The sequence below is a fragment of the Phyllobates terribilis genome, unplaced genomic scaffold (assembly GCF_046119375.1).
Source record: "Phyllobates terribilis strain yellow unplaced genomic scaffold, ASM4611937v1 Scaffold_1__5_contigs__length_1240528914, whole genome shotgun sequence".
Classification (NCBI taxonomy): Eukaryota; Metazoa; Chordata; class Amphibia; order Anura; family Dendrobatidae; genus Phyllobates; species Phyllobates terribilis.
In genome coordinates, this window is record NW_027362761.1 from 786,819,824 (window position 1) to 786,835,846 (window position 16,023).

General features: G+C 40.0%; 1 protein-coding gene across 9 annotated transcripts in view; it reads right to left on the reverse strand.

Moving 5' to 3' along the window:
* Positions 1 to 1,833: 1,833 nt before the first annotated feature.
* The window catches only part of SEC31A (SEC31 homolog A, COPII coat complex component), an 89,014-nt gene continuing 74,824 nt past the window's right edge, over positions 1,834 to 16,023 (reverse strand). For 3 of the 9 annotated variants that reach the window (XM_073637026.1, XM_073637023.1, XM_073637028.1), the window contains 7 exons: positions 15,477 to 15,806; positions 11,178 to 11,216; positions 5,179 to 5,234; positions 4,878 to 5,099; positions 3,089 to 3,208; positions 2,886 to 2,957; positions 1,834 to 2,357 (listed from right to left, as the gene is read on the reverse strand). In XM_073637026.1, the coding sequence (XP_073493127.1) occupies positions 2,178 to 2,357; positions 2,886 to 2,957; positions 3,089 to 3,208; positions 4,878 to 5,099; positions 5,179 to 5,234; positions 11,178 to 11,216; positions 15,477 to 15,806 (1,019 nt within the window). In that variant the 3' untranslated portion in view covers positions 1,834 to 2,177. The remainder of the gene's footprint in view (positions 2,358 to 2,885; positions 2,958 to 3,088; positions 3,209 to 4,877; positions 5,100 to 5,178; positions 5,235 to 11,177; positions 11,217 to 15,476; positions 15,807 to 16,023) is intronic. The other 6 variants (XM_073637030.1, XM_073637024.1, XM_073637031.1 and 3 more) reach the window with 4 other exon arrangements.

Genomic DNA, 16,023 nt, shown 5'->3' on the forward strand with positions numbered 1-16,023 from the left:
TTTGATTTATTTGAGCATAATAAATGTAGGGTGTAAAACAAAAAAAACAACTAATACTCATCTCACTGCTCACCTGTGCCACTGTTCTCACAGCCATGGCCTCATCACATTCCCTGTATTCCCCCGTCATTTGGCTTCTTCAATCTAGGCTGCTGCTTGACTAGGCACAGGACGTCACCGCGCATGAATGCCGTGTCATCACTTGGGTGATGTCTGAGGTCTATTAGAGCTGCAAGTCACAGCCTGGATTGAAGATGCCAGAGAAAATATGTGTCACAGAGGAAGGTGAAGAAAAAAAAAGAGGTGCCAAGGACTGGACGGTGGGGACAGGTAAGCCGTAAGGTATTCATTTATTTTTTAACCATTTGCCCGGCCCTTATGAGAAGCAAATTGCAAAAAATCAGTAGTGTGTGGAATTCGAGATATCAATTCCACTAGAATAAATTTGTTCATCTCTATTTAGAACCCATATCGAATGAAGAATGTGTACCGAAAAGCTGCCACATGTGATTGTGGTCTAAGAACTCATGCAGACATCAGTGCTGACTGTGTGTAGCAGTATTGCTCCATTAATTATCGTATAACTTGGTTTTTATGCCTTGAGAAAAGCGCCGGTCCGGCGCAGAAACGCATTGGTATTAATAAAAACGTTGGGAATCCCAAGGCTCTTCATTCCCGCAGCGCAGTCCACCTAACCGTGCCAGCTTCCATTTTTGCCATCAATTATCGTATGTTAGAGATATTCTGCTAAAGTCATAATATAATAGAATATTCCAATTGATTTTTTAAAGAAATAATAACCGGCATATGTAGGAAGGTGATATAGTTCCCAAGCACCTCTCCAGGTTCCCTATTACAGCTTGGTAAGACACAGACCATAACATGGCTGTGTCCATGAAGCACAAAGCTACTTCTACATGGAGCATTTATGTGGATGCTTCATTAGAACGTGCCTTGATGAATAATTAGTCAATGGAAACTTAAATTAGCGCTCAAGAACCTCCTAAAATACTGCTACCATTTAGCATATCCAATTTAAAATGAGTGTTATGACAGGTTTAAGGGGCTCACAAGGTGAGGTGGATCCTCTAAGCCCAAAGTCCAGGTGGGCACATGGGCCATGGGCATCGGTGCAGCAGGTTGGTGAGTAGAGGGACTGGAAACCATAGGTAGACAAGTGGAATGCTGGAATCCGCATGCAAGCAGGTGGAGTGCAGGAAACCGCAGGCAAGCAGGTGAAGTGCAGGAAACCGCAGGCAAGCAGGTGAAGTGCAGGAAACCGCAGGCAAGCAGGTGAAGGGCAGGAAACCGCAGGCAAGCATGTGAAGGGCAGGAAACCGCAGGCAAGCAGGTGAAGGGCAGGAAACCGCAGGCAAGCAGGTGAAGGGCAGGAAACCGCAGGCAAGCAGGTGAAGTGCAGGAAACCGCAGGCAGGTAGCAGATAACACACGGGAACAACAGGAAAGTCAGCAACCAAGAAAGCCGCACACAGCCAGGAAGATGTCCTGAAAACTGTAGGCGGACACAAAGAAGAGGTCCAAGAGACCAGGCAGCTGGCAGAACTCCGGAGTCACTAGAATCTGCAGACAAGTAGGAGGCCAGCAGCCAGGTTGCTGTGCACACACAACTGCAAGTCTAGTCACAGATTCAATATCAAGTCCCCGGTGTGTGTCTTAGAAGCCCTTAAGTAGGCCCAGGAAGTTCATCACATAGAAGCATGCCAGGCCACATGCAAAGCCCGACGTGGATAACAAGAAAGTTCAACAGACTGGGGCAGATGGAGCAGAGGCCAGACCAGGGACAGGTGTGTAACAATGAGAAGAAACCAACATGTTTTTAATTTGGATCACATATTTTATTTTAGATGACACAATTTGGCAACCAAATGTTTCGGAAATGTGAGCCATTAAAATAACAAAATATATATATAACCTTGGTCAAAGATTTGATAGCATAACTCAGGCAACTCGACTGACATGAGCTGAGAATAATCTATGATATACAATAATGCTTAAAGAAAAAAAACCTCCTTATAAAAATGCTGAAAAAAAAATTCAGGTGTCACAAAGTGTTTGCGTTCTGGAAGCTTTAAAAACATGCCAATCCTAGGTCCGTCATCTTATACAAGGTGCAGAAGCTCTTCAAGAAATCATGAAGGAAGTCTCTGAGTAAACAGTTCACACGCCAAGTTTATTGGCCTGGGTAAGCACTACTTTGAGAACAGGCATGAAGGCGGATGTTTCACTGAAGTTACTGGTGCTCACTATGTGAGTATGGATGTTCAGGCCTTCCACATAGTTTCGAGACTCGATACTTCTTGCAATGTTGTGTAAACCTACAATTATTGCAGGAGAAAGCTGGAGAAGACAAGTGAAGAAATGGTTACAAAAGAATTGGACATTAACCACAACTATGATTAATTAATGAATTGCGTGATGTAATTGTTTTATCATAGCGAAAAGGTGGCAGATTTTGCAGGTTTCACCCTGCGATTATTTATTTTACTGACTTATAGACCGCCATCACATTCCATTTTCTTAGTACCCTTAGGGTATGTGCACACGATGCCTTTTTCAGGAGGGTAGGCAACATTTTGATCACTGCCACATCTATAGCATACATACAAAACAGTGATTCTATCAAAACTGTGCCAAGCAGCCCAGTAAGTGATACATCACTGGAATCAGGGTCTGGCTTCCTTCCATATTAATACGGAGTTTCACTGTGGGGCATTCAGAGAAACATGCAACTATTTTCACTGTTGGACTCCATATAAACCAGACATTAAATCTCTATATTCTTCTACGGATGTACAACAGGCCTCCTCAGAGGTCTATTGTGTGGCCAATTACAGCGCAATAAAACTCAGATCGCAGCTAACTTACCGTTTGCTCTCTTAGCTTGTCATACAAGGACTCCAGCCTCTTATTTGCATCATCCAATTTCCTTTTGGTTTGCTGGAAAAAAAATAAATAAAAGGTTTCCAATATGTAAATTAAACATATGTCAATATCACAGGACATAATATAGACTAAGCAAGAGGTAACAGAATTAATGTGAAAAGTGACATTACGCAAATGAAACGCACCGGGTCGATGGCCGATGAGAAACATCTTTGGATTAGGGCCTCAAAAGTCGTTTTAAGGATTAAGTGCTCCTCAGGGATCGGGTTCTTGGTAATCTTCTCAGCAGGCAAACTGTGTATAGTCTGAAAAATGTAATAAAAGAAAAAATAAATAAAAAATAATAATAATATATACATACACACACACATATTATATATATATATATAGAGATAGATAGATAGATAGATAGATAGATAGATAGATAGATAGATAGATAGATAGATAGATAGATAGTGAAAGCATAAACAAAATAAACTTCTTCTCATTAAAGGTGAAATGGCTATGTACATGCTAATGACATGAATGCATTTTACTTGTACAGATGTAGGGTATTATCCACAATTTACGTTAGTATATCTGATGCTGAGTATATGTCAGTATATGAAAAACACCCAAACACTAAGAGGATAAAGAAGTATATACATTTTAGTATTCAAAAATAGATCATACATAACAAAAAATATAACAGATGAAAGAAGAATTAAGGCTAAAAACTAATATGGGAAAAGATGGAAAAAATCCCATACATAAGTGACTAACACGATCCCAAAAAGAGCGTTCCAGCTGATGGTAAGACGCCTCAGTATATGCATTACCCAGTGGCAGGAGAGCTAATACCTATGACATATACGCATTAATAAATAGGGATAATATCCAGTAGGTATTCATCTAGAAATACTCCAAGAGGAGCAGTTAGAGATTACACAGTTGTGAAAAGATGATAGTTGCACACAGTTGTGTGTGATACCCAAATGTCACAGAAGGGTGTATATGTATCAAAAAAGACTCAAATCCTATATGTATGCTTATATGAGGCACAAACGGAAGGCAGACAGTCAGTATACATAGTTCAATAACTATATATATAAAACACACTGAGAAATATCAGCATAAAGAAATAGAATACAGTTTAGACACTATCATATCAGATAAGGACATGAGGCAGCTTAATACCCTGGAGGACAGATAATGGAGGCAGAAATACCTTGGATCATAGTTAGTAACAGCGTAGGGCTCAAAAAGGGAAGGGCAGGGCGCCTCGACGAGCGTTTCACCTCATGGCTTCGTCAGGTAAGAAGGGGGTCCTATTTAAGTGACGGGAGTATAGGGTAGAACCCTATACTTGACATCATTTTCTGGTAATTCTATTAATAATGTATTAATTGTAGGAGGATACATCCATAAGGCTCGCAGCACTGTGCAGTACTTGCATCAGCCTGCAGGGGTTAATACCAGGCATGCCCCATTATTTATTATTGGTATATAAAAGGAAATGGTTCTTTACAGTTAGAGCAGTTGGGCTGTGGAATGCCCTACTACAAGAGGTAGTAATGGCAGACACTATAACAGCTTTTAAAAAAGGGCTGGATGATTTCCTCAGTTCAAATAAAGTTGTGGGTTACAGTTAAATTAGTGACAAAATGTATAATTGGTGGAGGAAGGTTGAACTTGATGGAACTAGGTCTTTTTTCAACCTATGTAACTATGTAAGGAAAAACCTCGGCAGCAGGCATGATTCTGGGTCTTTTTCTCCAATGGCTGTAAGGGCATATTCATACTTCAATATTTGCATCGGTGTTTGTATGCCAAAACCAGGAGTGGATCTCAAAGAGAAAAATTATACCTGAAAGACTGACACCTGTTCTCTGATTTGGAGACACTCCTGGTTTTGGCATACAAATACTGATGAAATACTGATAAAATATACTGAGGTGTGAATAAAGCCTAAGAGAAGCAAAATTTTCAACTAACCTGTATGGTGTTGCCGATTGGTGCACCCGGAGCACCTTCTGTACTGGGCTTTGAGGAATCAAGGTGTACTGGTTGTGGTACTGGCATGTGCGATGGCTGATATGGTACTGATGCTGCAGGAGTGGCAGGCAATGGAGCTTGCTGTGGTTGGGAGCGTGACTCTGCACCGGGGTTCATTATAGGAGCTGTAATTGGCGGAGGAGGAATGCGGTTTTCAAGAACCTACAAAAAAACATAAGAAAATGATTTAACAATTTTGGTCTCGATCTTTCAGACTGAAAGACAGTTTACTAACACAAACCTTTTTCTTTAAAGTTCTACTGAGTGCAGGGGGGTCATTCCATCCATTCTGAGGTCCTAAGAAAAAGAACAGTTTGGTCAGGTTAAAATACTGAAAAGATGCAGCTTAAGGCTATGTTCACACATTGCATTTTGCAGTGTTATTTGCTGTGTTTTAGTGAATGAAACTAATTTTGTTTAACATGAACTGTGGAAAAAACACACATGTAATTGGCACACACACACAAAAAAAAAAACACGCAGCAAAAGCGCACCAAAGGCGCAGTGTTTTGAATGCAATGTTTTTACTGCAGAAAAAAAGCTGTAAAAACACTGCATGTGAACATAGCCTCATAGAGCAGTCTTATGAGATGAGACCATTGTTAGAAAGTTTGTTTTTAAGAATGTCACAAATGGCCACAGCATAAGCTAGCATTTCATGTCTTCAGTTTTCCATTTTATTGCTGGTCTTGGGCTTGAGACACAGAGACAATGGGACAAAATTACATGCATGCACAGTAAATGCAGACATAGTATTAGTGTGTGTGTATGTATGTATGTATATATACACACACACATACACACAGTACAGACCAAAAGTTTGGACACACCTTCTCATTTAAAGATTTTTCTGTATTTTCATGACTATGAAAATTGTACATTCACACTGAAGGCATCAAAACTATGAATTAACACATGTGCAATTATATACTTAACAAAAAAGTGTGAAACAACTGAAAATATGTCTTATATTCTAGGTTCTTCAAAGTAGCCACTTTTTGCTTTGATGACGGCTTTGCACACTCTTGGCATTCTCTTGATGAGCTTCAAGAGGTAGTCACCGGAAATGGTTTTCACTTCACAGGTGTGCCCTGTCAGGTTTAATAAGTGGGATTTCTTGCCTTATAAATTGGGTTGGGACCATCAGTTGTGTTGTGCAGAAGTCTGGTGGATACACAGCAGATAGTCCTACTGAATAGACTGTTAGAATTTGTATTATGGCAAGAAAAAAGCAGCTAAGTAAAGAAAAACGAGTGGCCATCATTACTTTAAGAAATGAAGGTCAGTGAGTGCGAAAAATTGGGAAAACTTTGAAAGTGTCCCCAAGTGCAGTTGCAAAAACCATCAAGTGCTACAAAGAAACTGGCTCACATGAGGACCGTCCCAGGAAAGGAAGACCAAGAGTCACCTCTGCTTCTGAGGATAAGTTTATCTGAGTCACCAGCCTCAAAAATTGCAGGTTAACAGCAGCTCAGATTAGAGACCAGGTCAATGCCACACAGAGTTCTAGCAGCAGACACATCTCTTCAACAATTGTTAAGAGGAGACTTTGTGCAGCAGGCCTTCATGGTAAAAGAGCTGCTAGGAAACCACTGCTAAGGACAGGCAACAAGCAGAAGAGACTTGTTTGGGCTAAAGAACACAAGGAATGGACATTAGACCAGTGGAAATCTGAGCTTTGGTCTGATGAGTCCAAATTTGAGATCTTTGGTTCCAACCACCGGGTCTTTGTGCGACGCAGAAAAGGTGAACGGATGGACTCTACATGCCTGGTTCCCACCGTGAAGCATGGAGGAGGAGGTGTGATGGTGTGGGGGTGCTTTGCTGGTGATACTGTTGGGGATTTATTCAAAATTGAAGGCATACTGAACCAGCATGGGTACCACAGCATCTTGCAGCGGTATGCTATTCCATCCGGTTTGCGTTTAGTTGGACCATCATTTATTTTTCAACAGGACAATGATCCCAAACACACCTCCAGGCTGTGTAAGGGCTATTTGACCAAGAAGGAGAGCGATGGGGTGCTACGCCAGATGACCTGGCCTCCACAGTCACCAGACCTGAACCCAATTGAGATGGTTTGGGGTGAGCTGGACCGCAGAGTGAAGGCAAAAGGGCCAACAAGTGCTAAGCATCTCTGGGAACTCCTTCAAGATTGTTGAAAGACCATTTCCGGTGACTACTTCTTGAAGCTCATCAAGAGAATGCCAAGAGTGTGCAAAGCAGTCATCAAAGCAAAAGGTGGATACTTTGAAGAACCTAGAATATAAGACATATTTTCAGTTGTTTCACACTTTTTTGTTAAGTATATAATTCCACATGTGTTAATTCATAGTTTTGATGCCTTCAGTGTGAATGTACAACTTTCATAGTCATGAAAATACAGAAAAATCTGTAAATGAGAAGGTGTGTCCAAACTTTTGGTCTGTACTAATATATATGTATGTATGTATGTATGTATGTATGTATGTATGTATGTATATATATATATATATATATATATATACACATACACACACACACACATATATGTATGCACATACATACAGTAGGCACGGAAAGTATTCAGACCCCTTTAAATTTTTCACTGTTTGCTTCAGTGGTGCAGCCATTTGGTAAATTCTAAAAAGTTAATTTTTTTTATCCCATTAAAGTACACTCTGCACCCCATCTTGACTGAAATTTTTGCAAATTTATTAAAAAGAAAAACTGAAATATCACATGGTCATAAGTATTCAGACCCTTTGCTCAGACACTCATATTTAAGTCACATGCTGTCCATTTCTTTGTGATCCTCCTTGAGATGTAAAGGAGGGAAATAAGATTCTCTGGTCTGATGAGACGAAGATAATACTTTTGGGTGATAATTCTAAGCGATATGTGTGGAGAAAACCAGGCACTGGTCATCACCTGCCCAATACAATCCCAACAGTGAAACATGGTGGTGGCAGCATTATGCTATGGGGGTGTTTTTCAGCTGCAGGGACAGGACGACTGGTTGCAATTGAAGGAAACATGAATGCGGCCAAGTACAGAGATATCCTGGATGAAAACCTCTTCCAGAGTGCTCTGGACCTCAGACTTGGCCGAAAGTTCACCTTCCAATAAGACAATGACCCCAAGTACACAGCTAAAACAACAAAGGAGTGGCTTCAGAACAACTCTGTGACCATTCTTGATTAGCCCAGTCAGAGCCCTGACCTAAACTTAATTGAGCATCTCTGGAGAGACCTGAAAATGGCTGTCCACCAACGTTCACCACCCAACCTGACGGCACTGGAGAGGATCTGCAAGGAAGAATGGCGGAGGATCCCCAAATCAAGTTGTGAAAAACTTGTTGCATCATTCCCAAGAAGACTCATGGCTGAACTATCTCAAAAGGGTGCTTCTACTCAATACTGAGCAAAGGATCTGAATACTTATGACTATGTGATATTTCAGTTTTCCTTTTTTAATAAATTTGCAAAAATTTCTACATTTCTGTTTTTTTTCAGTCAAGATGGGGTGCAGAGTGTACTTTAATGAGAAAAAAATAAACTTTTTATAATTTATCAAATGGCTGCAATGAAACAGTGAAAAATTTAAAGGGGTCTGAATACTTTCTGGACCCACTGTATGTATAATATATATATACATATACTGCACATACACTTTTGTTCCACTGTGTTTTTGTCTTAAGCATATAGAAGTTATAAGACGGAGGAGCCCCTCTAATGAAATCTTCTCGATAATGTGAAGGTGAACCTCCACTTTATATCTTTGGGCTGAAGAAGATGATTATATGTACACACACACACAAAAGAGGGAGATTTGGCTTTGTCCATGCTTTTCTTTTCTTTTGATTAATTGTGCACATTGAAAAGTTATCTGCTTTGGTATAGCGGAAAATTAGCATATAAAAGGAGCCTGCCACCCCCCAAAATGCAAATTTAATCACTAATACAATAGGGAATTTAACCAGTATAAAAATCATACCTGCAGTATAAATTTCAGTTTTAGTGGCTGAAAAAAAGTGATATATTTCATGTGCAAATGTAGGAGCTTCGGTGCACCCTTGGTGTGGCCAATGACTCTTTGCTCTGTTACTCTCCATCAATTTGGTTCTGAGCACTTCCCCTTATCCTGATTAACAGCACTAGCTTGACCAGGGCGAACGCTGCCTGACCTCAATCTATGGCAAGGAGCCCATCGGCGCTCAGTGTAAGTGTGGGTGTGCACTCATTGTGGCTGCTGGCATTCTCTCATCCCTGTTTTTTGTCTACTACTCGGTGCACCATTATGCCCTGTTAATTTGCATTCTAAACAATTTACCTTGGATGACGGTGCTTGCTTGGCCAGAGTGAGCGCCACTGGGGTCCTTGCCAGTTTGAGGTCAGGCAGCATTCGCCCTGGTCAAGCTAGTGCTGTTAATCAGGATAAGGGGAAGTGCTCAGAACCAAATTGATGGAGAGTAACAGAGCAGAGTCCTTGGTCACACCAAGGGCGCACCGAAGCACCTACATTTGCACATGAAATAAAAGGCTTTTTCTTAGCCACCAAAACCTACACTGCAGGTATGTTTTTCTAGCTGCTAAGTTCCCTATATAACGGTATATGTAGTTTAATGTGCGTTTTAGTGTTGACAGACTCCCTTTAAAAGCTATGTGAGCTTTTGCAACCACTTTTTGTATTGCTCCAATGTAACTAAAATAAAAATAAAAAACACTTGGGAACTGTCTCAATTAAAAATATCTTAAAGCATGTATACAACCCCTATATTATTTATATGTTTTTATGTTTCATTGGACCCCTTTTCTTAATAACCTAGAGACAATAGGTGAGGGTCAGATCGAAGGAAGTAGCACATAAGTGTAAGATCAGACTACGAGTAGGTTTGGAGTCAGTAACTATGAAAATACATGGTTCTGTATAGGAGCTGTAAACACTTATTATTAATCACACTAAGGGAACCTATCAGTAGAATCAAGCTGCCCGAAACACAGGAGCATCAAACAGCGACGGGTCTGCATGTCACTAACAGCTGTGGAAGGCCGTTTGGGATTGGGCAGTAGACACCTTTTTTGCATGGGTTTTAAGGATCAGAAAAAAAATGGTGTCGAGGTAAAGGTGGTGCTAAAACGGAGGAGATTTATCAGGTGAATAACAGGTCTTATGTCATTTTCCTCCCATGGCCCTATTTCTTCTAATTTTGGAAAACTGCTAATAAGTTGCTTCATTTATTTTTTTGGGATGCAGTGGAGCACTAAAAATGGTTGACATAGTTTTTAAAGAATTTGAATTATAAAAATTATATTAAAAGGTTAATCATTGTTTTCATTTGATTAATTCTTTATTCTTCATATATTGTTAACAGTTTTGGATGTTTAATTAGTGAAAGGATAAATTACAAGGAACTTAAAGGGAATCTGTCAGCAGGTGGTTTTTGCTAGCCCAACTAAGAACAGCATGATGTAGGAGACCCTGATTCTCGTAATGTGTCACATACTTTACTGGGCTGCTTGCTGCAGTTTTGATTAAAAAGTATTTTAACTGCTGCAGATCTACCAATTCTCTGAATGTAGAACCCCGCCCACACCACTGATTGGCAGATTTCTGTCTAAACTGTGCATAGGCAGAAAGCTGCCAGTCAGTGTTTTTAGCGTGGTTGGACTACCCATTAGTAGGTTTACAAGTCATTTGCCCCTCTCCTACTAATCAATGATTTTATGAACGCAACACTGAAACAGCCCAGCAAGTGACACGCAGGAATCAAGGTCTCTGTCCCTATATTATGCTAATCTCAGATTAGGAAGCAAAATCCTGGTGTCAGATTCCCTTTAAAGGAGTTGTCCCCTTTTAAGAAATTTTCTTCCCTTGGTGCAGTATAACAAACAAAAACTGCAATATACTCACCCTCGCCGCTACTCTCGATGTCTGGAATTGGCTGTGGCGCTGATATCGACAGCGTCATAGCCAATCGGTGAGCTCAGCGGCGTGTCTCATCTGCACTGGCAGAGCCACTGAGCGGATATGCTGCCATGCTCTCGACATGAGCCAATGGCCAGACACAGCAAGCTGTGGTGGAGACTCACCTACCGATCTGGGGATAACAAACATAGCATGGTTTGTTTTGATTTTATGCCAAACTGCGCCGGGGACGAAGATTTCCTGAATGGGGACAATCCCTTTAATAAAATAATGTAAATTGTAACAGATGTCTATTCATTTTTTTTTGCGCTCGTTCTGCAGCGCGCTGTTCACCTTGCGGGTAAGTTGTCATATCTTGAACAGTGGAAAATTCTGTAGATAAGATGCAAAGATCACTTATTATGTAGCAATGTCATTTCTAAACAGTAAAGCCAAACATTGTTAATAAGACTACACGATGCATGAATGCTGCATCTAGATCGGCCAGGAATTCTACAACAGGTTGAAAAAAAAAAATCATATATACGGTTTGCTCATTTAATAGGTGATATTGATCACTAGGACAACTCGGAGAATTTTCATAATTTTACTCCTTATATGCCAATAACTAGTAAATCCTACATACTTATTCCCTACATGCCGGCAATTACATTACATGTCTATATCTACATTAGTGGCTTGTTCCTACTCTCTACTCAGGACATATTCCTGCTTTTTTATCCTGATTAGTTCTGCTTGGCTATCAATATACTTTACATGCCAATTCATGTACATTACCATGTGATTGGGATATATTGTATGGTCTTTGGTGGCAGGATCGAATATTGTAGGGCCTAACAGAGCACTATAGGGCTAGCCTTCGGTGAGCGGGGCGCCCATTGAATTTTCTAGGCTGCTAACCTCAGCGGTAAGGCAAGGATGTTTTAGGGACAGAACAGGGCAACTAACATTGTCATTTTCTACTTGCCCATTATCCGTCTGTCATGAAATTATCCATTATTGCATTCAAATGCACATTGTTTCCCCGCTATATGGAAATATACATCTAGTAAAAGAAACTATGAGCTGGAATGAAACAAAAGTCATGATGGAGCAGAGAAAGTAACACAATACCCTTCCAGGCTCCAGATGACTATGCCTTTGTTCCAGGCAGAAATATTGTGAAGAATCAGGAAAAACAGCTACAAGCCAGATACTACTTAAAGGAAAGCAATCATCAGGCAATGATCTACTGTTTTAATAAGGTTTTTTTGTGTTACATGTATTTTGTAAAAAAAAAAAAAAAAATTGGGGGCTATTTTTTTTATACCACAATCTTATTCGTACATCTCCTGTGTTCAGCCCTCTTTAGGTCAACCCACAGATTTTCAATTGGGTTTAGGTCAGGGCTCTAAGTGGGTCATTCCAAAACTGAGACCACCTACTTGTGAAACCACTGTTTGTTTATCTTAGCTTAGGGTCATTGTCATGCTGAAAGGTAAAATTCCTCTTCATCTTCTTAGCAGAGGCCTTAAAGTTTTGTTGCAAAATTGACTAATATTTTGAACTGTTCCTAATCCCCACCACCTTGACTAAAGCCCCGGTTCCAGCTGCCAAAAAAGAGCCCTAAAGCATAATGCTGGCTCCACCATTCTTCATTGTGGGTATGGTGTTCCTTTGGTGATGCACAGGGTTGGCTTTACGCCAAATATACCTTTAGCAATTATGGCTGAAAAGGTTAACCTTGGTCTCATCAGACGATTACTGCTTTTTCCACATGCTTTTGGCAGACTTCATGTAGGTTTTGGCGAAATATAGCCAGGCTTGGATGTTTTTCTTGTAAGAAAAGGCTTCTGTCTTGCTACCCTACACTACTGGTCAGACATGAAGAATACAGGACACTGTTTTCACATGCAGTATTCAACCAATACTTGCTATAAATTCTTGCAGCTCTTTTATTGTTGATGAAGGCCTATTCGCAGCCTCCATACCAATTTTATTTTTGACTTTTCATCAAATTTTGAGGGACGTCCAGTTCTAGGTAATGTTACTGTTGTGACAAATTTAAGCCACTTCTTCATGACAGTCTTCAGTTTTCCATGATGGAAATTTTTTTTGCACTCCTCTCCTGACTGATAACTTTCAACAATGAGATCCCTTTGCTGTGTTGTAAGCTGTTTATGGACCATAGATTTTGCTGTTTAAATGCAACTAAGAAGATGTCAGGAAAATCCTACTAAAATGGCTAAATTTTATATGGGGTTAATCAAAATAACTTTAAATAACTGCAGCTGTGTACCAATTACTGTACTGTGTAACATGGATTTAAATGTGATTAGCTAATTCTGAACACAACCACATCCCTAATTATAGGAGGTTGTTCACACTTATGAAACCACAATAGTTTCGTTTTGTCATTTTTATTTCCCCCTCAAACTGAATTCAGTTTGTTTCTCAATGGATTTGTACAGTTCGTAGTTGGACAAAGTGATGAAATTATTCTTTTTGGCAGGAGACAAATATGGAATTTTAAAAGGGGTGTGTATTCTTTTTATAGCCACTTTAAGTTTAAAAAACAAACGGAAAAATATATAAAAACCACATTTAACACAAAAATCTGATTTAAATCATAGGTAGCTTCCCTTTAACCACCATCATCTAATGCATAATGGACCTTAGAGAAGTAATAACTGAACCTGTCACATCAATCTATAAAATATATTGAACATGGAGTATCTACAAAACTCAACAAGCACCCACTGCAAGGGTAGAGGAATGGGAGACTAACTAGGCTGGAGAGAAAACAATGTAAAATTAAGGAAAAAGTAACAAGATGGACACAATACAGTTATATGAAAAAGTTTGGGCACCCCTATTAATCTTAAGCTTAATGTTTTATAAAAATTGCTGTTTTTGCAACAGCTATTTCAGTTTGATATATGTAATAACTGTTGGACACAGTAATGTTTCTGCCTTGAAATGATGTTTATTGTACTAACAGAAAATGTGTAATATGTATTCAAACAAAATTTGACTGGTGCATAAGTATGGGCACCCTTATCATTTTCTTGTTTTAAATACTCCTACCTACTTTTTATTGACTTACTAAAGCCCTTTTTTTGGTTTTGTAACCTCATTGAGCTTTGAACTTCTTAGCCAGGTGTATGCAATCATGAGAAAAGCTACTTAAAGTGGCCACTTGCAAGTTGTTCTCCTGTTTGAATCTCCTCTGGAGAGTGGCATCATGGGATCCTCAAAACAACTGTCAAATGATCTGAAAACAAAGATTATTCAACATAGTTGTTCAGGGGAAGGATACAAAAAGCTGTCTCAGAGATTTAACCTGTCAGTTTCCACTGTGAGGAACATAGTAAGGAAATTGAAGAACACAGGGACAGTTCTTGTTAAGGCCAGAAGTGGCAGGCCAAGAAAAACATCAGAAAGGCAGAGAAAAAGAATGGTGAGATCAGTCAAGGGTAATCCTCAGACCATCTCCAGAGAGCTGCAGCATCAACTTGCTGCAGATGGTGTCACTGTGCATCGGTCAACAATACAACGCACTTTGCACAAGGAGAAGCTGTATGGGAGAGTGATGCGAAAGAAGCCATTTCTGCAAGCACGCCACAAACAGAGTCGGCTGAGGTATGCAAAAGCACATTTGGAGAAGCCAATTTCTTTTTTGATGAAGGTCCTGTGGACTGATGAAACCAAGATTGAGTTGTTTGGTCATACAAAAAGGCGTTATGCATGGCGGAAAAAAACACAGCATTCCAAGAAAAACACTTGCTACCCACAGTAAAATTTGATGGCGGTTCCATCATGCTTTGGGGCTGTGTGGCCAATGCCGGCACCGGGAATCTTGTTAAAGTTGAGGGACGCATGGATTCCACTCAGTATCAGCAGATTCTTGACAATAATTTTCAAGAATCAGTGATAAAGTTGAAGTTACGCAGGGGATGGATCTTTCAGCAAGACAATGATCCAAAACACCGCTCCAAATCTACTCAGGCATTCATGCAGAGGAACAATTACAATGTTCTGGAATGGCCATCCCAGTCCCCAGACCTGAATATCATTGAATATCTGTGGGATCATTTGAAGAGGGCTGTCCATGCTCGGCGACCATCAAACTTAACTGAACTGGAATTGTTTTGTAAAGAGGAATGGTCAAAAATACCTTCATCCAGGATCCAGAAACTAATTAAAAGCTTCAGGAAGCGACTAGAGGCTGTTATTTTTACAAACGGAGGATCTACTAAATATTAATGTCACTTTTCTGGCGAGGTGCCCATACTTATGCACCTGTCAAATTTTGTTTGAATGCAGATTGCACATTTTGTGTTAGTACAATAAACCTCATTTCAAGGCAGAAACATTACTGTGTCCAACAGTTATTACATATATCAAACTGAAATAGCTGTTACAAAAACACCAATTTTTATAAAACATTAAGGTTAAGATTAATAGGGGTGCCCAAACTTTTTCATATGACTGTATATATTCTACATAGGAAAACACATTACTGTAAGGATATACAAATAAACAAAAAATAGAGGAGAAACCTGTAAGTCGTAGACACATGCATTTATGTTTTACTTTCCCAGTGGGTTAAAAATCCCATGCTCCCACCACCCCCCCATTTCATGCTCAGACCTGTTCTCAGGGATGCAGGCAGTTCACTGGCAGCAGGCAGAGTACCTGTAGATCCAGGTGGAGGTATTGCATAAGGAGCAGAGGTAGCTGGCGCTCCTGGCCTGGCATGCTGGAAGGATGGTCCAGGAAGAGGGAAAGAATGAGGAGAAGAAGGTGTAGACACTGGAGGGTGCTGAGGTTGAACAGGATAGTGCGGTTGAGGAGCAGAATGAGCAGGCGAGGTGTAAGAAGGGTTATGATAGGGAGAAGCAGAGGGAACGGAGGCCGACGGTTGAGGTTGATAGACAGCCGGTCCCTCAGAACCATAATACTGTTGAGAAGGTGGATAGGCTATATCAAAAAAAGAGAAACAAAATATAAAATTAGCAACAATATTAGTTTTTGTATAATAGAAAGCAGTATCATGCAAATATATTTTTGCAGTTAAAATAATTAGTACAATACTGTAAAATAAAATTTACACAGGGAACCTGTATACTCTCCAGCCCGTCCTAAATTGCCACCGTAACCTTATGTAAGCTAAACCTGGATTATAAGAAGGTCCTTA